This window comes from Sus scrofa, chromosome 13 (assembly GCF_000003025.6).
Source record: "Sus scrofa isolate TJ Tabasco breed Duroc chromosome 13, Sscrofa11.1, whole genome shotgun sequence".
Lineage (NCBI taxonomy): Eukaryota > Metazoa > Chordata > Mammalia > Artiodactyla > Suidae > Sus > Sus scrofa.
In genome coordinates, this window is record NC_010455.5 from 46,200,695 (window position 1) to 46,224,206 (window position 23,512).

Below are 23,512 nucleotides of genomic sequence, written 5' to 3' on the forward strand. Positions count from 1 at the left end.
GAAGGATATGCTGACCAAAAGGCATTCAGGGTGGTGCCACCTGTGATGATGGCACAGGACTCTCTTACTACCCCTTTGCAAGAGGGAGTGACATGGGACCAGACTTGGCAGTGAGGCCGTCTGTCCTATCTTCCAGTCCCAGTCTCACTTACACACCCACCTGGGGCAAGTTTCTTAACTGCTGTGAGCTTCAGCTTCCTTGTTTGTCAATTAGAAGATAAAAATACTGTCTCTTATTTATTGTGCAGATTAAATGAGATAATGCATACAGAGTGTTAAGCAAAGTGACACTTTGTAAGGGCTTAGAACGCATGAGTGGCCTTTGGGGTTGCAGTGTTAGTCTTTAACCACCAGGATACAATTGACATTTGCCAATCATTCTAAGCAACTTGAAAGAGGTAACTCTTTCTCCTCCCCTTCCCACACACCCACAGATTGTGTGGGAAGGTTAAATCACCCAAACTAAAGGCTATAAGAGCACTTAAAAAGTTCCTTGTGCCATGCCGGTGGGCAGTGTTTCAAGGAAGAAAATCAAGCTCTTCTTTTTGTCCATTGTTCCTTTTCTTTTAGCTGAGGAAAAAAAAGGACAGAGGCCATGACTTTCTCCTGGACACAAGGAAATGACTGTCCTCGAACGTCAGAGGTAGCATCAGCATCATGCAGGAGTTTGTTAGACATTCAAATTGCATTCCATCCCACATCTGATCTACTGAATCAAAGTATCTTCAGATAGGGCCCAGGAATTGGAATTTTAGAATTCTGAGGCAGGATAAAGTTTTTCAAGTACTAGGCTAAAATACAAAGGTTGCCAAACCCAGCTAAGTGTGAAAACTGCCCAGGAAGTTAAAAAAAAAAAAAAAAAAAATTACAGGAGTTGTCATTGTGGCACAGTGGAAACGAATCCGACTAGGAACCATGAGATCGCAGGTTCAATCCCAGGCCTCTCTCAGTGAATTAAGGATTCGGCATTGCCGTGAGCTGTGGTGTAGGTCACAGACATGACTCAGATCTGGCGTTGCTGGTGTAGGCCAGCAGCAACAGCTCCGATTAGAGCCCTAGCCTGGAAATCTCCATATGCCATGAGTGCGGCCCTAAAAAGACAAACAAACAAAAATTACACTTGGGGGTATTACCCCATATCTGCAGATTTGGAATTTCCAAAGTCGAGGTCTAGAATCTATTTTTTAAAAGCTCTCCATGTGATTCATAGGTCACTGACTTAATAAGGAGACAGCTCTAGGGTAGTCTGGCATCAGAATAAGAGAGAGAGTAGCTGGTTTCCAGAGAAGAAGCAATTTAACAAGTTTATTTTCACCCAGGCATCTTTCATCTTTCTGTTTTCAACACACAACTCACATGTTCTCTGGGTACAGAGAAGGAAGCAGGCCACAACACGTGAAAGCAACTAGAGACAGGCTATAAATACTGGGAAAGAATCTGGCAGTTTTGATTAGTAAAAGGGGAAACTGAGGCCCGGGGGGAGGAAGTGACTTGTCCTAAGTTCCCCCTCAGTGACAAAGAAGCAGCTGCATCTGAATCATACCAGGGCTGAATCTAGAATTCAGGTACCCTGACTTCGGACCAGTGCTTAAAAAAAAACAAAAAACAAAAAACAAAAACACTTTGAAATTCCTCAGATTCAGTCTCTGGTCCACGGTTAACAGCATGGGTCAGAAGGACTGGGTGGGAACCCCAACTCTGCACTCAACTAGCTGTGAAATCACTAGCAATTCCCCAACTCTCAAAGCCTCAGTGTCCTCATCTGCAAAATGGATTGTTCAAGGGTTGGGCCATTGTGAGGATTTGGATGAAATAATGCAAACATAAAGTACTTACTACAAGACTCATAATAAGAGTTCAATAAATGGTATCAATAGCAAGCTAAATTAATTTTGTGGCGATTCACAAAACAGCTGCTTGACTGAAGAGTAATCCTTTCTTGGTTAAAGTCACCATTCATTCAAACATTGGTACTAAATACAACATTCAAGGCTCCAACTTGGGAGAGAAATAAATTGATGCTGACCCTGCTGCCAAGGAAAAGGGGATAGAACAGGTGTACCAGGAGCTATAACACAAGGGAGCGCATACTAAGCATCAAAGAGAAATGCAAGCAAGAGTCTAGGAAAGTGGAGAGGGAGAGATGACAGCAGGCTTAAGGACTAGGAAGAAGTTTCTGGGGGAAAAAATATGGAAGTTACTCTTTGAAAGAAAGGAATGATTTGAGCATGTGACATTGGGTAAAACGACCAAGTAAATCCAAAAGGTCCAAAGGCCATGAGGTAGGACTAGGATGGGTGGGAACTGCAGAGAAAAGAGCAAAAGCAGACTGCCTGAAATACAGGATTTGTGAAGGAAGCTTGATAGGTGAGACTGGAGGATGGGTGAGAAGGTACCCCTGGAGGGTGTGAGAAGGGGATGTGCCAGGGGTGAGAGCATACATTGTCAATGGTCTGAAGTGTCAGATGACAGTTTATAGTTGTTCTAGGTGATGGGAGCTCTGTGAACAGGAATAAGTCAACAGGGCAGCGATGTGATCTTGCACCTTGTCATCCTTAATCTGTTAGCAGTGTGTGGCAGGGATTAGAGAGAAAAGACTGGAGAAGCAGCAGCCAGATGTAAATATTTCTTAGACTTTAGTCCCAGTGAGAGAGGTAGAGAGGGGGAAAGGGGTCTAGAATGTTCGGAACAGGTGAGAAACATCTGAGAGGTACCTCATTACTGACGGTGGGGTGGGGGTAGGGGGAAATGTTGGCAAGACTCACTCTAAAGAGGGAAGATTTCCTGGAAGGTTTACTGCCTAGGAATGCCATATCATCACTGCTGTTGAAGTGGCTAAGGGGGCGTCTTGGGAGGAAAGATAAATTCCAGAAGGAAGACAAAGGAGCAAGAGTTTTGGAACTAGGTTCACTGATGAAGATAGTAATAGCTAGCTCGCATATTTTCAGATGTATGTGGGACCCTCCCCACCATGCCCCACCCCCGAAGAGCCAAATTGCCAATTACACACAATAAAATGAATTCAGCGAGCTCTAGGCATTCAGCCTTCCTGAGGTTCGGGCCCTCAATTCCCTAAGAGAGTCACTACTTGCAGTTCCACGTACGAGTCACCACCTAAAATTACAACAGAAATGAAGATCCTGCGCAGCAAAACATTTATATCACTGTTGGGGCCACTCAGCGGGGTGTGGAGGCGGGGAGGGAGGAGGAGTAAGGGCTGTTTACAAACTTGACGTACACGCTCAGTCCTATCAGGAAGGTTCTGGGATTGGGGGTTACAGCCTTGGGCTCTGGGGCGCTCCGATGCTTTGGGATCCCGCGCCCGACTTAAACCCACCCAGACCATACCTTTTCAAAGCACAGCAAGATTCCAAGCATCTCGGGGCAACGGTGACTCACTGCAGCGCCCTCACCTCTTTCGCCAAACTGCCGTCCCCGCCGCCCCCCAAATAATCTCAGCAACGCGCCGCGGCTTCAGGCGCTTTGCCAGGTGCGAAAGGGGTTCAACTCCATCCCCATATGCCAGCAAGCTAAACGCCCCACCCGCCTTCGGAGTCTTCAAGATTGCCTCGCTCCCCAGCAGACCATTCGGCTAAGGGGCAGAGATGGATAGGACACCCACATGCGGCATTCTGGATCCACTAAAAGCAGCGCGCAGGGGAGGCAACCAAGCGCTTGAGTAAGTATTCAAGCTCCTACTTAGAAAAGTAACGGTGGGGAGTGTGAGTGCTCTGGGGAAAAGTAATCGCAGCACCCGGGCACCGAGCGCCTTGCGCTGGGAGAGCCTGGCTCGGGATAGTTTCTGCGTCATAGCGCGTAGCAGAAACGCACATCGCTCACGAAAGTAAAAAACAGTTTTCGCTCAGGCCAGAACCTTACCGCGGGTCCTCAAATATCATGAGAGGGCGGACGCCGTGAAGGACCCACTGGGGGGAAAAAAGGGCGAGGGGTGGAGGTAAGCATAGGTCGGGGTACCAGCTTGGATTCCCTGCTCTGCTGCGTGTTTTGCTACGCGGGGATGTGGTCGCCCCGCCCTCTCGCCCTCCCTCTCTCGGGAAACGTGCGCCGCAGGCTCTCTTTTTTGATTCTCTGAAACCTCATGGGTCGTAGAAACCCCAGAAGAACTGAAATCTCCTCCAGGCAGCCTTTCCACACTCTCTCCCATTAGTTCTGTTTTCTGGGGCCACCCCACCAGCAGGGTGCAGAGTCGGACTGCGCCGCACCCCCACTTCCAGTTCCTCCCTAATTCGAAGCGTCCGGGGCAGGCTCCGCCCTCTTCCCCGCCCCCGGGCCCCTCGGCCCACCCTTCCGTTCTTGGGACGGGACCTGTTCCCTGTCAATCCAATTCAGCCTTAGGGTTCCCGGCGCGTGAAAAAAAAAAGGCTCTAAGAGAACTCGGGGACTCTAGATTACGCACCGCCCTTCATGACAAACAGAAGGAACTCCCCGTACCCGAGGCTGGGGATCCTCACCCCACACCCCCGACTCAAGACTCGCCAATGAGGAGTCGGGTTCTCGCGCTCAGCTGCTCTGCTCCTGGGCGGCTGAGTTTGCCGCACGGAAGGACAACACTCTTTGAGTTTGGAAACTGACTTCTCAGCCGCCTGCTGTTTGGGGCAACGCACAGCTGAGTCGATTTCGGACCCTAGAAAGCTCGGAAACATCCAGAACCTCCCGGTGGCGGATGCGTGCGCTCCTCTCGAGTATAAGCGCATGCACCAGGCTAGCCACCCAAACCGCAGGAGGCAAACTAGTTTGTAGCTGATATTTAACGTCAGAACGGATATGGCGCTGTGAGGGTCTTAGGCTAGAGAGCAGTTAACTCTTCCAGAAGCGGGTGAGAAGGCGGGAGGGCAGGGGAGGGATCGTACACCCACTTACCATTCCTGAGCAGAGGCTGATGACCGCCGTGTGCTCGGCCTTGGTGTTGACATGTCCTTTGTAGAAACAGTGCTTGAGTTCCGCTTCCTCCTCGGAATAAAACTTTGTCTGGTTCACCCCGGGTGCCCCGAGGAGGGTGACAGTGAACAGCGGAGCGATGAATCCCGCATGAGCGGTGAGATTAAATAAAAATTGCTGGCCGAAGGCGGAGAGGCGGTAATGCGCCTCGGAGGAGGTAGCAGAGGAAGAGGAGGCGGCGAAGGTAGGCCAGGGGTCAGAGGCAGAGTTAATGCTCCGTCGCCTTCTTTTGAAGTGTACATTTGTGGGAAAGGGTTCTCCGAGAGCGTTCACTCGGATGGGAGACGCGATTTCATATTCGCTCAGGGTCTCTAATAATTTCACTGTGGAGAGAAGCAGAGGTATATGAACCAATAATTCGATTTTACGCAAGTTTTACTTTAAAAATGAAGGTGGAGGCTTTGTCCTGAGTTATTTCCCAGCCCCCCGCCAATCTGAGCCAGTGCCTTCATCTCAGTCCCTGGCACATATTCGCTCAACACTACTACTATGTGCCAGGAACAGTGTTAGGCATTGATGATACACCATTCGGAGCTAGACAATGAACAAGTCAAAGTACTTAAGATGATTTCAGATCCTGACAAATACCCTGAAAAAGTAAAACATGCCACTACATGGTGCCCCCAGTTGCTAAGTAACTATAGTTTAGGGCCTGGGGTGGAGAAAGAAAAAAAAGGCGGGGGAGGAGGACGACTAAGTTCGTTCTACAGTGTCTCTCTCTAGAAATTGGCTGGGAATGACCTAAAGGGAGAGGCTGCAAAGCGGGACATAATTCTTTCTAGGAAAAGGAGAGAGAGAGAGAAGGGAGCCTCCACTACTGGGTGCCCGCTGTGGGACGCGAAGTCTGGGGAGGTAGCGTCAGGGGCGGAGGGGTCCCGGTGGCCGGAGCCTCGTTACCTTGCCTCGGGTGCAGCCTGTCCTTGCGCACGGCCGCTGCGGCGTCTGGGCTCCCCATCTCAGCCAGGTCCCGCACCAGGAGCGTTAACAGTGTGGCCCAGGATACAAACTGCATGGTGCTTCCCACCCCTCCCCCGCTGCCCCCACCCCCCTCCCTTCTGCCCTCCTTGGCTGCGGCGGCTACGCGAGGCAGCAGCCGCGGAGAGCGCGCGGAACCCGGCGCCCGCCGCCAACTTTTGACTTTAGGAGTTGCTGAGGTCTCGCGCGAGGGTCCCGTCTGCGATCGGCTGAGCAACGCCGCCGCCTGCCGAGAGCTGAGCCGCTTGGGCTGCAGGAGGAGCCCGAGGAGCAGGAGGAGAAGGAGGACTGGGGCTCGGCTGCTCGGCCGCATAATGTCCAGGGAACCGGCGGGAGAAGACGCGGAACGTGCGCTCCGAGGCGCGCCGGGCGCGCTGTGCTGGCGAGGGTAGTGGAGCGGCTTCTTGAATGGGGGGCTGGGGGGGGGGCGGAGGCGGGGGGGGGGACCGCGGGTCCTCTGCAGCTCAAATACTCCCGGTACCCGCCTCTAGGAGGAGAGGGGAGGAGAAAACGGAGCGAGCCGGGACCGCCTCCTCTCAGACTGTCCCCTCCTCGGCTGGCCCGTGCGGGACTCCCAGACGGCCTACGCTTGCAAAAGGCGGGGGTCCCAGGCGGCGTGAACGCCCAGGCAGCCGATCGCCGTCCCGCGGCCTCACGCGGATGGGCTTTTCTGAGATTCTCTGCCCTGCGTTGGGAGAGCAGAGAAAGTTCTCTCTTTTTCTGGTGCTAGCAGTATCTCTGTCTCTCGCGTCTCCTCTCTCCTCTTTCTCCCTGTCTCTCTGTGCAGCTCTGTCTCTGCTGCCCTTTCCCTTCTTGTGGTCTTTTCTCCTATTATGCCCCTCTCTAGTGCCTGCATCTCCCTCTTTCCTTTTCTCTTTCTTTTCTGTCCCCATCTCTTCCTCTTCTTTCTTCCCAGCTTTATTAATTTCTTTCCCTGACTATTCCCTTTTAGTTTCTTATAAGTGAAAGTGGCCTAGCGCTGGAGCGCCTTCCCTTCCTCCGGTTTCTCCCTGGGGACGAGATTTGACATCTAAACTGCGTGCACCTCTCTTGGTTTTATCGCCCTAAACCAAGAGTTTAGAGTTAGGGTTCTTATCTTGCAGTTCGGGTGTGTTTAAAATTCAGGGTCTCCCGAAAGTTTGGCAAAGCTTTAAAGCTGTTCTTTCCCCAATCTCTGTCCCCATTGCCATAGGGTCCTTAGCTTTCTGTAGGTCTCCGGCCCAAAAAAGGTTAAGAACCGCTTTGGAAAGCGAGAAGGGGCGGGGATTTCGGCGCCCCCGAGTGCCTCCGGGTTTAGAGATAGGCTCGGGGGTGTGGGTGGGGGTGCGAGGGGAGTGTCGTCTACTCCGAGGGGAAGCACCAGCGCCTGGAGGGATTTCTCAATCACTTCCGCTTGCTCTTTGCCTGAGAGATGCTGTGAGCAGCTCAAAGCTGACACTCCGTCTTGGGATGCAAATTTGGAAGTCAGAAATTATGCCAGAAAGGGAGGGATGTGGGATGTGTGTGCGTATGGGGGGTGGGGGTGGGGTTCTTTAATCCTGGATATTTCGAACAATTTCTGTAAAAAGTATTACTAATGAATATTTGCCCAAAATCCCAGAACTAGAGTTTTCTGTTGCTTAGCTGGCACTCGGGGTTGAAAATATCAAAGATTGCCAACACTGGGAACCAAATAGCAATATTTTATAAGTATCTACTACTGCAGAAACATTAATGCATATATTTCTCCTTTTGTAGAGGTAAGTGACTTGGTAGGACTAAAATTGCCTAAATAAGTTGTTAATCAATGTTGCCATCATCTAACTATATGATTGGAATTTATGATGGGTATACACCATATAAAGATGGCACAACAGAAATACCTGTCAAGTGTACAGCTAGCTTTTTAAAGGATAACGTTTAAAGCTGTTTCTTAAACCTTCAAAGTAGTTGACAAAAAGACATTTCTAATACACAATCTTTCTTTCCATTATGTAATAAAAATTCCTCAGTCACAGGGTCTGAGATTGGCTGAGAGTTTAGCAGAATAGAAAAGTATCAAGAAAGCAAACTATCAGCTGATTCCCATGGAAAATACTCTAGGACCTCCACTGTAAAGTTGCTTAAAAATGTAGCACCTTTCAATATTTCCCATTAGACAATTTCCCTCTTTTTCAATTTAAATCCCCCGATAGAGAATTTAACGCTGTAGGAATTATTATACGCAAGGCTAGACATATCCATTGTGTACTGTTTCTCCTTAGCTTTCTTTCTAGTACTTGGCATTAAAGGATGAACTTTGTTACCGTTCTTTAACATTGCTCCCCTAGAACTCAATCATTTCCACAGCTGAAAGGGATGAAAATACCTTATGGGAGTTCCCCTGTGGCTCAGTGGTTAATGAATCTGACTAGGAACCATGAAGTCAAGGATTCGATTCCTGGCTTTGCTCAGTGGGTTAAGGATCCGGCATTGCCGTGAGCTGTGGTGTAGGTCGCAAACATGGCTTGGTTCTGGCAGTGCTGTGGCTGTGGTGTGGGCTGGCGGCAACAGCTCCGATTGGACCCCTTGCCTGGGAACCTCCATGTGTGGAGGGTGCGGCCCTAGGAAAGACCAAAAAAAAAAAAAAAAAAAAAAAAAAAATGCAAAGTATCTCTTGTAGCCTGCTGAGTTGACCAGAGCTTAAGTTTTCAAATTTCTCATCCTCAGTGAGTAGGTTCATCATTTAAGTGATAATTAGCTTACCTTTTAATTTACATCCATAAACAAGTCTCAAGAATCTTAGGAAGATGTTTGAAATAACAAGAAATGAGTAGGACAAGTGAGCTAGCAAACTAAATAATTCAAGGCAAAGTCTTGTCTGAATAATAATGTTAATAATCAAATTTTATTGAGTGCATACCATGTGCTTAAACCATGTGCATTTAATTTGATTCTCACAGTGGCCCTATGAGACAGGCAGTACCTGTAATTTAATTTTACAGATAAGGATGTTGAGGTCTAAAAAGGTCTAAAAAGGCAATTTTATAAGGGTCCTCCAACTAGTAAGTGACAGACGTAATTTAAATTGTTTTGGCAGTTTAGTCCAAGTTCATAATTATATATAAGGAATAAATGATCAGAAGTGGTGCTAGGTTTTAGAGGGTGGTTTTGGTGAGAATCATTGAGAGAACTGCCTTGATTGTTTTTGTTACGTATACTTTTTCTTTAGCTCTCTATCTCCTTTTTCTAATGTTGAGTATTTTACAGTAATCATTTCAGTGACCTCAGTGATATTTCACGGTGTTTTCCTCAACATCTAGTACAGGTCTGGCTCACAGTAGGAGCTCAAGAAATTTCTTTTTTCTTTTTCTTTTCTTTTTTTTTAGGGCCGCATCTGTGGCATATGGAGGTTCCCAGGCTAAGGGTTGAATCAGAGCTACAGCTGCCAGCCTAGCCATAGCCACAGCAATGCCAGATCCAAGCTGCATCTGCACCCTACACCACAGCTCATGGCAAAGCCAGATCCTTAACCCACTGAGCAAGGCCAGGGGTCAAACCTGTGACCTCATGGCTCCTAGTCAGATTCTTTTCCACTGCGCTGTGAGAGGAACTCCAAGAAGTATTTATTGAATGAATGAATGGATATAAACCTACTTTGTTTCAATTGGGATGAAATGATGTATCACATTTATAATAATATAGTTAGAATAATCTATATTAAAATACATATATAAGTTAATAAATGATAAATAAACTTATACTTGATATCCTTTTTAAGGAATATTTGCCACCAAAGTTCAGGCTGGAAAGTCACTAAAATAACTGTTTAGAAAAGAATCACAATGATATTTTTTAGATTTTTGCTATATACATTGAGTTGTGTACAGATTAAAATATATGTGTACTGATTCTCAAAACAATCAATGAAATAGAAATTATGAAAGAAAAAATATATTTATATGCCATTTGAAAGGTGGTTCTATAAATAGGAATGTAAAATTACCTGAGTACAGGAGGGCAAAGTGGATTTTCTAATAATTGGTCTCTCACAAGAGCTTCCTCTGAAAGAAGAACAACTTGTTGAGGTCACCTGGAGTTAATGTAGGAGGGAAAGTTTTGAGCCCATTTTCTTCTCGAGGCTTTACTGGAATTGAATGTTATTGTAGGTTAAATGAGAAGCGTCTTTGGCTGCTGCTTCATGAAAACTGAATCCCAGAGGAATGACCATTGAGATTAGTCACTGGGGAGAGATAGTCTGGTCAATAGAAATACGAACAATGACATCACAAATGACTTTGCAGAACGCCAGTGAAAACAGCAGGAAGGAGATTTGAAGCAAAGCCATCTATTTCCACAGCAAGGGAAAACCCACACCCAAATGATAGGGAGAGACCAGGAGCCAGAATTAAAGTGAATAGTTTCCTGAGTGGTCAGCAGTGAGTAGTTTCAGCAATAGATAAGCCATGGTACTGGGTAGCATAGGATTCTGGTAAATGAAGCACCAAGCAGGAGGTAGCTGACCTCTGAGGCCTTGAACAGCGCCCTCAGTACCTCTCTGATCCAGTTTCATGTTTGCAGAGTGGAGGTGGGGAGACACTGTGTCATCTTTTACGTGACATGGGGGACATGATCTTAGTATATTTTTGAAAGCCTTCCAGTTACTGATTTCAAGCATAGCATAACAAAGTAGTTTATATCCTTAGTAATAATAACATGAGATTCTTTTCACTGAGTTCCTACTTTGTGCTAGTTATTTAATCCTCCTAGCAGTCCTGCCCTGTTCTACTCTCTACATTTTATGTACGTTGAAAAATACTCAGCCAAGTTAAGTGACCTGCCCAGCATGACAGAGCTAGAATGTGATGAGTTGGAATTTGAACAGGAGTCAGTTTACCTCCAAAGCTTGTCATCTCTGTTCATCAGAGCAGCCTAATGGCACAAAAATGTTCACTTTTTTTTGGGGGGGGCTGCACATTGGCATATGGAGGTTCCCAGGCGAGGAGTCCAATCAGAGCTATAGCTGCCAGCCTGTGCCACAGCCACAGCAATGTGGAATCCAAGTCACGTCTGCAAGCTACACCACAGTTCGCAGCAGTGCCAGATCCTTAACCCACTGAGCGAGGCCAGGGATCGAACCTGCGATCTGCTGGTTCCTAGTCAAATTCGTTTCTGCTGCGCCATGACAGGAACTCCCGCCTAACTGTTCTTGATCTTTCAGCCCTTACACCTGGCCTGATGAGTATCTGAAAGAACATTTTTTATTAAAAAAAAAAAATCCTTTTGCTTTAATGCTAAATTTAAAGTTCTAAATAACTTTTCTTGAGCCTATATGTCAAGTCGTAGTCCCAGTTTTTAAGATGGCTCTAGAGAGCTCATGACTAGCTTATGGCAGTTCCACAAAGGTGTTCACTCACCAGGTGTTCTCTGCCTGCTTGTCATTCCAGAAGACCATACTTTAGCTATTGCCCAGACCTTGGAATCCCAAACAAATCCCATTAATAATCCTTGAGATTCTTTGGGCCTCAAATCCTTATTCTGCTCCTCTAGTATCTGTGTGATAAACCTTCAGACCTGGGGTTCAGCATTATAACTAGGAATGATTCAGAAGTGCAGGACTTCTAGCTCAGACCCAAGCCACTCTTAAACTGAAGCTTAATTAGAAAACAATACACTGTGCGCATTTTCTAAAAGTGCAATTGAACATAGACAGTTGTTGGAGATAAGCTTGCATGGAATCTTGACAATGCTCAGAGTTTTGTGCATGGCACCAGAATGCTGCATGGCTGCTGAGCCCTGAACTTCTCCTGCCTTGTTTCTTTGACCATTTTTTGTTCTTGTTGTTTTGCTGTTTTGGTTAGCCTTTCAACCACATGAGGGCAAATCGCTCACCCCCACCACTTTATCCGCTTCAGGGTACTTATTAGGCACTCAATAAATATTTCTTAGATGATGGTATTTACTGTTGCCACAAACTGTTTCTGGTTATCAGAGCTGGTGCTTCTTTTAATTTTTAACAATCACATTTTTTTTCATTCATATATACCCATACATAATCCCAGGCATGATGGAGGTAATCTCTGTTTCTCACAATACCGCTACTCATGGGAGGGAAGTCCTGCTTTAATTAGAATCTTATCATGATTATTATTTTCTGAAGTAGCAACGTCAGGAGCTAGTCTTTCCCCAATGCCTGCTTCAGGATTGTGAGCATAGAAAGTCAGAGACTGGTACTGTGGTCCATTTCCATATCCTTTCCACATTCTGAAAAGAGGGTAATAATCAGAGCTGCCTGGCTTGAGGGGATGCTGTGAAAATGAATGCACTGATGCCATTGCAGGCTTAGTGGCAGGCAGATAGGAAGTGATCACTAAACATCCAGATCATCAGTCTCACCTGCTGCCTAACCCACCTGCTAGATAGGCAGTATGGTTCCTGATTCAATTTGACAGAGAAGAATGATGGCAGCCTAGCTCTTCTGCCTCAGTTAATAGCCTTCCACCCCTCCCCCACCCTGATCATTTTATGGGCCCTTCTTCTACTGGCAAAGAAACCATGCCATGAGGGTGCTTATGTTTCATTGACTATATATTTTTTCATACTCCTTTCACATTCTTCCTGTCAGCTCTCTTGTCTTTGTAAGGTTTCTTTTCATTTTTCAACCAGCCCTACACTCTCTCATATTCTACTTAGATTAGCAGTTTATAGAAGTCTGATTTAGCAATTTTTCAAGCATTGGGCTTTTTTTTTTTTTTCTGGCAGAATATTCTAAAGAGCCAAAAATATTAACCAAAACCAATTTCCTTTGGAAAATCTCAAAAAAATTTTTATAGGGTAAATAATACTTACGCATGCAAACAAGTCATTTCCTGTGCCAGACAATGCTTAATCAGCCATTATAATGGAATTTATTATAGTAAGGGTTAACCTTAGTGATTGCTTACTATTTCCAGGCACAGTGGATAAGAGGGTACTCAATGTGTCTGACAAGCCAATGAAAGAGAAATGCCATGAGCTCCACTTTACAGAGGAAGAAATAAAGACACAGAGAGGATGAGTAACTGGACTGAGGCTACATAGCTAGTGAGCAGCTGAGTGGGCCCTCAGAGGTGGCTTTCTGTGATTTCAAGACCTGTGTTCTTAACTACGATGTTATTCTGACTTTCACGTGTACTTATGTTTTGTTAAGCTTAATAGAGGGTAAATGGTGATGGTCAGGGATATAACCTCACAGAGTGGAAAACTAGTCATTAGAATTTATTCAGATATCAGGCCAACTGGAGGAGGGGGATCTGGTTTGGAGAGTCAGTAAGGTAAGGAATCTGGACATCCTACCAACTGGGGTGGAGGAGAATGCCTTTCCACACCCAGATCACTGGTACCTAACTCTAAGGCTGGCCCTTGGGATCATTGGTCTTCTTCACTGGCCTTGAGACAACAGCCATCCTTATAAACTCCTATGGGCCTCAGTTCAGCCCAGCATCTGTGTGATATTCAGGCTATACCGTGGCCTTGACTATTAAAGCAGCACAGGGCCAAGAGGCCTGCCATGGAGTCATAAAGTGCTGCAGAATTTCAATTCCCCTGTGAGCTTATGTGGAAGTCTGCTACAAAGCAGGTCTTTTAAAAATGCTTCTAAGAAGCTGCAAGATATCTCAGCTCCTGGAATGACCAGGCACAATGGAGAGGGGCTGCGGGCAGGGAGAGATAACTTCATTTTCCAAACTGATGTTCAAAAACACAGATGTGGGAGTTCCCCTTGTAGCTCAGCAGTAATGAACCTGACTAGGATCCATGAGGATGCACATTAGATCCCTGGCCTCGCTCAATGGGTTAGGGATCTGGCATTCCCATGAGCTACAGTGTAGCTTGCAGAAGTGACTGATCCAGTGTTGCTGTGGCTGAGGTATAGTGTGGCCCTAGAAAGCAAAACAAACAAAAAACAAACACAGATGCATTGCATGCACAGGTTGACCCACGAATGAGACTGACATCAAATCAATACCAACAAGTAATGGTGTATTCACCGTGCATTGCCTTAGTATTACTTGACACCAATAACACAAAATAGGTGACTTCCTGAAACATAAGCCTAGCCATCAGCACCTTGCCAATTCCATATTAGAAGTTGGAAAGAAAATTGGTTCCCCCACCCCCACTTAAAAATAAGTTGAACAGTACGTATTGATGGCATTCATGGCAAGCATAACTAAAATAAAGTTAAGCTACTTCTGTGACCTGTGCTAGAGTTGCAGTTACAAAAAGTAACACTTTGGAGGTTGTAATTGTTCTTTTGGGCAATCTTCCCAAGGTGGTAGTGGACTGGAATTCTCATTACAGTTGTAACACAAATGCACCCACAATTTTTTTTTTAATCAGTACTTCTTAAAGCTGATTATTCAGTTCATTAATTCTGACCACAAATCTGAATCTCATGGAACTTACATTTTGCTCTAAGTTACCTTTTCTGACAAAAAAGAGGCCACAGGAGAGAAATGACTCCTGGGCGGTGACTTTGCTCCTCGTGTCCAGGAGGGATGGAGGTCCCAAAAATTGAAAATATACAATTCAAGACTCTGTCCTCCCCAAGTCACTGATAAGGTAGAAAGGGAGGGAAACCATTAAGAGAGAGTAAATGCAATGAAATATTAGGCAGTTTAGAGTCAGGAAAAGCAGTGTGTTTTAGCACATAAATATGTCCAAGGTGTATTATTAAGGAAGTAAGTCACAGTGGGGTTTGTGTAATTGGTTCCTATAGTACTGTAAACAAAATAAAACCACCACAACAAAATCTCAGCCTGTCCTCCAATAGCATCTGCATAGAAAAAGAAGTGTAGAACGATGAGTACACGTCGCATTATAACCTTGACTATGATCTCTGAGACTGGGAATTATGAAGATCTTTTATATTTTTTATATGTCTATGATACCCATTTCCATAATTTGCTTATGTTTTACAATAAGAATAGGAGTTCCCATTGTGGCTCAATGGAAACAAATCTGACTAGTATCCATTAAGATGTAGGTTTGATCCCTGGCCTTGCTCAGTGGGTTAAGGATCCGGTGTTGCTGTGAACTGTGGTGTAGGTCACAGATGCAGCTCAGATCTGGCATTGCTGTGGCTGTGGCATAGTTTGACCCCTAGTTTGGGAACCTCCATGTGCCTTGGGTGCCACCCTAGACAAAAAATAAAATAAAATAAAAAATAAATTACTTTCTTAATGAGAAAATAGTTTTTTTAAATAAAGAGACAATAATAAAGAAAATACTTTATCACCACCCTTATGGAAATGTTTCTCACAAATTATATATAATGTTAGCTTTTCCTGTAACCTTTGATGTGTGTTTCACACTTTGAAAATAAGCTCATATACATTGTGTTTAGGTGAACACTAAGAAGAGATTTATGATAGCTATGTCTGGCTTTTGAGGGAAGATTATGATTTAGATAGAAATATAAGCATTTGATATATAGTAAGTGTGGGTTTAAAATGTGATTGGAGAATAATAACTGAGTAGCAGGGAAAAGTATAAGCTTACCTACCCCCTGACTGTATAAACAAGGAAGACATTTGTTTATTTATTCAATAAATATTTATTGAACACCTACTATGTACCATGCAGTGGGGCAGAGAGCAGAGAAGCTCACGGTTGAGTGGAGAAAAGAAACACTAAGTAAACAGGTGAACAAATATATAATTAAACACTGTTCAAAGTATTGTAGGGGAGATTAAAGGGGAGATAGTTAAGATGAGGTGGACAGAGAAGGCCTCTTTGAGAAGTGCCAGATAACCTGAAGCTGAGATAGCAAGAAGGCGCCAGCCTCTTCAAGAACAAGCAGAAAAAATTCCGGGCAGAGAAAACAGCAGAACAAGGTCTGAGATAGGAAAGAAGGAGGGTTCCAGAGCCCAAGGAAGTCCCTGTGGGCGGAGTTGTGTGAAGGAGCAGGAGGAGATGGAGAGTAGGGCTGTAGTGAGCCAGGGCCCGGTGATGTGGGGCCTTTCAGGAGAGGGGTTTGCCTTTTACTCTGAACAGGAGGAAGCCATGGAGGATTCTTGGGCAAGGAGATGGCAAGACACTCTTTCATTTTGGGAAAAAAAAAAAAAAAAAATCCTTCTGGCTGTTTTGTGGAGGATGGGATCAAGGAGGCTATTGTGTTGTTCGAATGAGAATGAAGGTGGCTTTAACTGGGGATGTGGCAGGATTTAGATATGTAGAAAGTAGATTTTAAAGACAGAATCTACCTAGGATATGGTAAAGGAGGTTATCACAGCGATAAGAAGTCAGAGCAACAAGAATGAGTCCCAAAATGATTATGCAGGTATTGTTGTCTTTTATATATATACAAATTACAACCAGCTAGAGAATATCAAAGAAGAAAATCCCACATACAATAGCAACAAAAATCACTGGGGATAGAAAAAACAAGAAACATGCAATACCTATACGAATAATATTTCAAAACACTAACGGGAGTTCCTGTAGTGGCTCAGCAGGTTAAGAACCCGACTAATAGCCTCGAGGATAGGGGTTCAATCTCTGGCCTTGCTCAGTGGATTAAAGGATCCAGCATGTCCATGAGCTGTGGTGCAGGTTGCAGAAGTTCAGTGGGTTAAAGGATCCAGCATTACTGTGACTGTTGTGTAAGCCACAGCTGTAGGTCAGATTTGACCACTATCTTGGGAAAGTCCAAATGCCACAGGTGTGGCCCTAAAAAGACAAAAAACAAACAAACAAACAAACAAAAGCCCCCAAACAAAAACCCACTAATGAATGATTTCTCTTGTGGTACAGTGGGTTAAGGTTCCAGGATTGTCACTGCAGCAGCCTGGGTCACTGCTGTGGGGTGGGTTTGATCCTTGGCCCAGGAACTTCCACATGCCACGAGCACAGCAAACAAACAAAAAACCCCACCACACACTAATGACACTTTAAAGGAGATGTGCGTAGATGGAAAATACTAAATTCTTAGGATGACTGACCATCGCAAAGGTGCCCATTCTCTCTACATTCTAAGACAGTTTGTAAAATGATTGGAAACAAAATATAAATATCAGTAATTTGTTTCTGTTGTTTTTCTTTTGTTTGAATGAGACAAAACTGAGCCAAAGTTTATTTGGGAAGACAAACAAAAAACAGGTTGGAAAACTTTGAAAATGAAGAGCAATGTGGAGAATCTAGCATTAATGCCTGACATTAAAATATAAACTAAAGTCTCAGTAGATAAATAGAGTGATACTGGATCATGAATGAACAGAGAAGCCCAGAAAATCTAGAAAATCCAGATACAGATTTAGCTGTGAGAATTTAATTTCTAATAGAGATGGCTTCTGAAATTGATGGGGAAACCATGGACTCCTCTCAATCTAGTGCTAGAATGACTGGGGAGCCATGTGGTTTTAAAGGTATTTTTATTAATAAAAAAAATTTTAAGTTGATGGTGAGGATGTGGAGAAAAGTGTACCCTCCTGCACTGTTGGTGGGAATGTAAATTGATATAGCCACTATGGAAAACAGTATGGAAGTTTCTCAAAAAACTAAAAACAGAGAACTACCATATGACCGAGCAATTCTACTCCTGGGTATGTACCTGAAAAAAAACCAAAAACAAAACAGTAATTCAAAAAGATACATGTACCCCAGTGTACATAGCAGCATAATTTACAGTTGCTAAGGTATGGAAGCAAAACCTAAGTGACCATCAGTAGATGAATGGGTAAAGAAGAAGTGGTATATGTATACAATGGAATACTACTCAGCCATAAAAAATTAAAATAATGCCATTTGCAGCAACATGGAGGAACTTGGAGGGTATTATGCTAAGTGAAATAAATCGGAAAAATACAAATGCTGTATGATATCACTTATAGGAGGAATCTAAAAAATACGACAAACTAGTGAATATAACCAAAAAGAAGCAAACTCACAGATGCAGAGAATAAACTATGGTTGCCAGTGGGGGGAGGGGCAATACAGAGGTGGAGGAGTGGAAAGTACGGACTGTTGGGTATAATATTGGCTATAAGGATGGATTGTCCAACGCAAGGAATATGGCCAATATTTCATAATAACTGTAAGTGGAGTTTAAAAAATTTTACAAAATTTTTTTTAAAAAGTTGAATCTATACTCATACTTTAAACAATGCTTGATCAATCAAATAAAAATCAAATGTGGGTCGTGGGAGTGGTCCGTCGAGGCATGGGGGGGGTGCTGTGGGGGGGGGGGTGGGTGGGGAGGGGGGGTGTGGCTGCGTGGGTGACGGTCGATTAGACTAGTGGAATCATATGCTGCACCCAAAATAGCAAATAAAACAAAAAAAAAAAAAAAAAAAATCAAATGTAAAAATTAAACCAAAACAGGTTTAGAAACAAACAGGAATGAATAATTACTTTCCTTCAGTGGTGTAAGGAAGGCCTCTTGATGATGACTGAGAATCCACAAGAAAAAAAGGTGAAATATGTAACTTCATTAAAAAACAGATAAATAAAAACAAGTTCTGCCTACTAAGAAACATCACAATCAAAATCAAAAATCACAATCAAAATCAAAATGAAAAGTCAAATGACAAACCAAGAATATGTATGTTCAGCTTATAACACAGCGATAATACTTTTCCTTAATCTAAAAAAAAAAAACTCTGCAAAAGGTATCAGCTCACAGCTGACAACAAGGAACATGCAAATGGTGCAAACTTGTGAAAAGATACTTAGTTTTATCATAATAAGAAAAATTTAAAACTATACCAGTACAGTTTTGGTATAGTTTTACAGCTGTCAGGCCATTCCTGATAAATATAATCAATGATTAAGACTTTGGGTAACTCTGATACATTGTTGTTGATGGAAACATTGCCACAGCCCCCAAAGGCAATATGACAACATCTATCAAAACTGCACAAGTCATATACCTTTTGACTTAGCATTATATATTCTCTATAAATCACATATTTGTGTATATGTAGAAAAATGACATGCACAAAGTTCTTCATTGATTGCAGTATTGTTTCTAATGGCACAATATCACAAGTGATAAAAATATAATCTGTAGGTGACTGACTAAATGAAATAAGAGCTACACATTAACAGTGAAATGCACATCACACAAAGCATCTGCAAAAGGAATGGGGCTATGTGTGTAAAAAATGGAGAAAAATAACTTTACATATTTTTATTTGCTTCTATATCTAAAAAACTCTGGCCACATAAGAAGCTAAGCCCAGTTGTACCCTGGGAAGAAGACTGGGAATTAGACAGATGGGGAAAGTTGAGGTTTTTCAGAGAAACAGATCCAAGTGTGTGTGTGTGTGTGTGAGAGAGAGAGAGAGAGACAGAGAGAGACAGAGACAGAGTTGTAAAGAGATTTATTATAAAGAATTGGCTCTTGTGATTATGGAGGCTACCAAAACCCAAACTCTACAGGGTGAGTCAACGAGCCGGACACCCAGAAGAGCTGATGGTTTAGAACCATCTGAAGGCCAGTAGTCTCAAAACTCAGGGAGAACCTGTGTTTCATTTGGAGTCTGAAGGCAAGAAGCAGATGATGTCCCAGTTTTAAGGCAGGAAGAGTTCTCTCTTAAAAGGGAAGGTCAGCGTTTTTGTTCTTTCTGGGCCTTCAGCTGGTTGGATGAGGCCCACTCCCATTATGGAGGGTAATGTGCTTGACTCTGTCCACTGATTTAAAGGTTCATCTCATCCAAAAACACCCTCACAGAAACACCCACAATGATGTATGATCCACTCTCAGGGCATACTGTGGCCCAGTCAAGTTGACACAGAAAACTGACCATCACAAAATACCACAGGCTGGGTGGCATACACAGCAGAAATGTATTTTCTCACAGCTGTGGAGGATGGAAGTCCAAGACCAAAGTACTGGCAGGGTTATTTCCTGGTCAGCCTCTCTCCTTGGCTTACAGATGGCCCCCTTCTTGCTGTGTCCTCACTTGTGCGACTTATTCCTGCCATCTTTTCCTTTTCTTATAAGGCACCAGTTCTATTGAGTTAGGGCCCCACACTTATTTAACTTTTTTTTTTGCTTTTTAGGGTCGCATCCAAGGCATAGGGAAGTTCCCAGACTAGGAGTTGAATCAGAGCTACAGACACCAGCCTACAACACAGCCACCGAAACTCGGGATCCAAACCATGTCTGTGACCTACACCACAGCTCACAGCAACGCTGGACCCATAACCCGCTGAGCAAGGCCAGGAATTGAACCTACATCCTCATGGATACTAGTTGGGTTTGTTACTGCTGAGCTGTGATAGGAACTCCTCATTTAACTTTAAATATCTCCGGAAAGGCCCTATCTCCAACTCTAGTCGCATTGAAGTTTAGGGCTTTTTTTTTTTTTTTTGTCTTTTTGCCTTTTCTAGGGCCACTCCCGTGGCATATGGAAGTTCCCAGGCTAGGGGTCGAATCAGAGCTGTAGCCACCAGCCTATGCCAGAGCCACAGCAACGCGGGATCCGAGCCGAGTCTGCAAACTACACCACAGCTCACGGCAATGCCAGATCCTTAACACACTGAGCAAGGCCAGGGATCGAACCCCCAATCTCATGGTTCCTAGTCGGATTCATTAACCACTGAGCCACGATGGGAACTCCATTGAGGGTTAGGGCTTTAATACATGAATTTGGGAGGAACACAGTTCGGTCCATATCAGGGAGTAAGGGTGGGAGGGAAACGTTCACTGTTTACTTTCTATACCTACTAATTTTAAGTCACCAGGGTGTATGACCTATTTTTTATAGTTTTGAAGATGAATACTGCATTTCTACCTCTAGCAACTTGGACTATACTTGTGCCTTTGATGGGTTGGAGAAGGCTTGGGGCGAAAATAATAAAATATTAATATATTTTTATTAGTATTAATTATTAAATATTAATAACAAAATATTAAAATAGTTGGGCATGCGGGAGTGGGGCAGGGAGCATTGGAGATGTGGGGGAAGTGCCCTAGTGGAATATTAGTGGAGCAACTGGTGTTCAGGAGAGGAGTTGAGGTTGGAGGTGAGAAAAAGGAGGTTTACAAGTTTACAGTGTCAGAAAAATGTGGATCACCGACGGCACTGGTTTTTAAGTTTGATTTAGCATGCTTCAGGATCATCTGGAGGGCTGGCCTAAGCTATACTGCAAGGTACCTGGCCCCTCCAGTTTTTAAGGTCAGTAGTTTTAAGGTCAAGCTCAAGAATTCACTCTCCTGGAGTTCCCCTCATGGCATAGCATAAAGGCATCCGACTAGGAACCATGAGGTTGTGGGTGTGATTCCTGGCCTTGCTCAGTGGGTTAAGGATCCAGCACTGCCATGAGCTGTGGTGTAGGTCACAGACGTGGCTTGGATCTGGCATTGCTATGGCTGTGGCATAGGCTGGCAGCCACAGTTCAAATTGGACTCCTAGCCTGGGAACATCCATATGCCATGGGTGCGGCTCTAAACAAAAAAACAAACAAACAAAAAGAATTCACACTCCTAAAAAAATCCCAGGGGATGCCAGTACTGCAGTTTTGGGACTCCGCTTGGAGAACCATCAGCCTAGGTTCTCCTTTCTAGTCTCCTGTTAATATCAAAAGGAAAGCTAAGAGAAAAAAAATACCATTACCTGCAATCACCCCACTGCAGGCCAATCATGTCAGAACTTCTGGGAAGTGAGCTTGGGGGCTGGTACATTTCAAAACCTTCGCAACTGATTCTAATGGACAGCTTAGAAAGAGAGCTTCTGGCCAAAGGAAAGAGACTCTGGAAAAACAAGCAAAGTCCAAGAGCGAAGACCTTGAGCTGTTACCTTTGAAGTGGGCTGGAGGCAAGGAGGAGCCAGGCAAGAGACTGAGAAATGAAGAGGTCAAAGGAAAAACCAGGAGCCCCATGCATGGTAGGCAGTCACCAGCTGGCAGGCTCTGTGCTGGATTCTGGGGATAGTGATACAAATCAGACAGACCCACATGGCTTTCAAGGAACTTCCGAAGAGTTAAGGATCAAGATGCTCTTTTAAAGAAGTAATGACATCATCTCTCCACTTTTTGATGGGTGTCCTGCAGAAGTACTTGTTCAGGTGCCCAAGAACGCATGTCAGGGCTAGTCACGGCAGCATTGCTTGTTAGAGTGAAAAATTGGAGACAGCATGTTCTCAGCAGAAGAATGGTTACAGTCTAGAAAATGGCACGTTTATATGGCAGAACACTGTACAGCAGATCAAAGGAGAGAACCAGGTAGACTTTAATTGGTGAGATCTCAAAAAATCTTGTTGAAGGACAAAAAGCAAGTTGCAGCATGATGTGTGTATCTCTCATGTTCAAAACAACTCACACATAGGGGTATTCATGCATAAATATAAAAAGAGGTCTGGAAGGATGGAGTCTAAATTCATCCCTGGAGAAAGGGAGAGGGGACAAGTTTGAGGGTTCTGGGTAAAGGGACTTAAGATTTATGTGTCATGCTCTTAAAAAGTTTAAGGCTTCTAATACATGCACATATTTAATTACCTCCATGCTGTGCTAATTGAAATGTTTTAAAAGTCTTTTACAAAAGTCAATAATTATTAGCAAATGCAAAGTTAATGTATGCATACACTAGAATTTTTTACTTCATGTGGGGCCCTCAAATAACCCTGTTTGTATCCCCCTTCTGATTTGGGGTTAAATGAAAATCTTCACTCACCGCATGAGGTAGTATCTGAAAAAAAGGCAGAAACTGTAACTTCAAAGGAAATAAACCACTTCTTGGCTGTTACTCCTCTCTGAATTTCTGCAAAAGAATCGTGTTTGAAATAGCATTTCAAAGATACAGACAACTTCCTTCCCCATAGCCTTGCCTGGCAGACATTCTAGTTATTCAGTCAAGGAACTGTGCTGGAATGCAATTCTAAAAAGGCCACTGAGATTTTTTATTTTGCAGGCCCCTGATTTGCAGATAGTAGGTAAACAATGCTGGGAGATGCTGGAGATAACGCTGTGAAAATCAACTGAAGTACAAGTTAGCCGACCATATCTGTGACCTTCTAGAAAATGAACCTTGGAGCTACGTGTGATGACAAACCTCATTGTCTCCTTGGAAAGCAATAACTTTTAAATCCTTAGATCTTCATTTTCAGAGTCAGAAGGCAAGTTGCTTCTGTAAGTTCCAGGAAAGCAGGGACCCTATCTGTATCATAGCCATTGTGTCTCCAGTGCTTTGGTGGACAGTAGCCACTGAGTAAATATTTGGGCAGTGAATGAAGCCACACAATAGAAAGATAAAATCATGGATGGATTCTATATAATATTGAGCCAAAGAAACTAGACACAGAGAAAAGCATATTACATTTTTCATTTCCATAATGTTAAATAATAGATACGATTAACTGGGGGTGAGAGAGAATGGTTCCTTTGGGGTGGGTAGTGATTTGGAAGGGCACAATGGGGGCTTCTGGGATGCTGATCAGAGTCTCTTACTTGATCTTGGTGGTGGTTACAGGATGCGTCCCTTTTGTAAACGTTCATTAAGCTATATAATTATGTGCTGTGTCATATATTGTACACTTTGCTGTAGGCATATATATGTATTTTTTAGTGTAAACTAAATGAAAGCAACTCTGTCCATGAAAATAGTTACTGTTGAATAAAGACATATTAGTTGAGGTTTTGG

At 43.9% G+C, this 23,512-nt stretch overlaps 1 protein-coding gene and 3 long non-coding RNA genes across 23 annotated transcripts in view; 2 read left to right on the forward strand and 2 right to left on the reverse strand.

The window, feature by feature from the left end:
• ADAMTS9 (ADAM metallopeptidase with thrombospondin type 1 motif 9) overlaps positions 1 to 8,544 on the reverse strand; it is a 175,486-nt gene extending 166,942 nt beyond the window's left edge. For 5 of the 8 annotated variants that reach the window (XM_013981854.2, XM_013981853.2, XM_013981855.2 and 2 more), the window contains exons 1-2: positions 5,857 to 6,322; positions 4,882 to 5,282 (exon numbers count right to left, since the gene is read on the reverse strand). In XM_013981854.2, coding sequence (XP_013837308.2) covers positions 4,882 to 5,282; positions 5,857 to 6,247 — 792 coding nt within the window. In that variant the 5' untranslated portion in view covers positions 6,248 to 6,322. Of the gene's footprint in view, positions 1 to 4,881; positions 5,283 to 5,856 lie in introns of all 8 variants that reach the window. The other 3 variants (XM_003132298.6, XM_021070781.1, XM_021070780.1) reach the window with 3 other exon arrangements.
• LOC106505633 overlaps positions 1,047 to 23,512 on the forward strand; it is a 397,602-nt gene continuing 375,136 nt past the window's right edge. For 5 of the 13 annotated variants that reach the window (XR_002337981.1, XR_002337983.1, XR_002337987.1 and 2 more), the window contains exon 1: positions 1,049 to 3,679. This is a non-coding gene — a long non-coding RNA (uncharacterized LOC106505633). Of the gene's footprint in view, positions 3,680 to 23,512 lie in introns of all 13 variants that reach the window. The other 8 variants (XR_002337989.1, XR_002337988.1, XR_002337995.1 and 5 more) reach the window with 5 other exon arrangements.
• LOC110256460 lies at positions 6,237 to 23,505 on the forward strand. The gene is made up of 2 exons (XR_002337998.1): positions 6,237 to 6,322; positions 22,784 to 23,505. It is a non-coding gene; the product is annotated as an uncharacterized LOC110256460 (long non-coding RNA).
• On the reverse strand, positions 21,424 to 22,859 carry LOC110256459. The gene is made up of 2 exons (XR_002337996.1): positions 22,547 to 22,859; positions 21,424 to 22,258 (listed from the first exon to the last, which is right to left on the reverse strand). It is a non-coding gene; the product is annotated as an uncharacterized LOC110256459 (long non-coding RNA).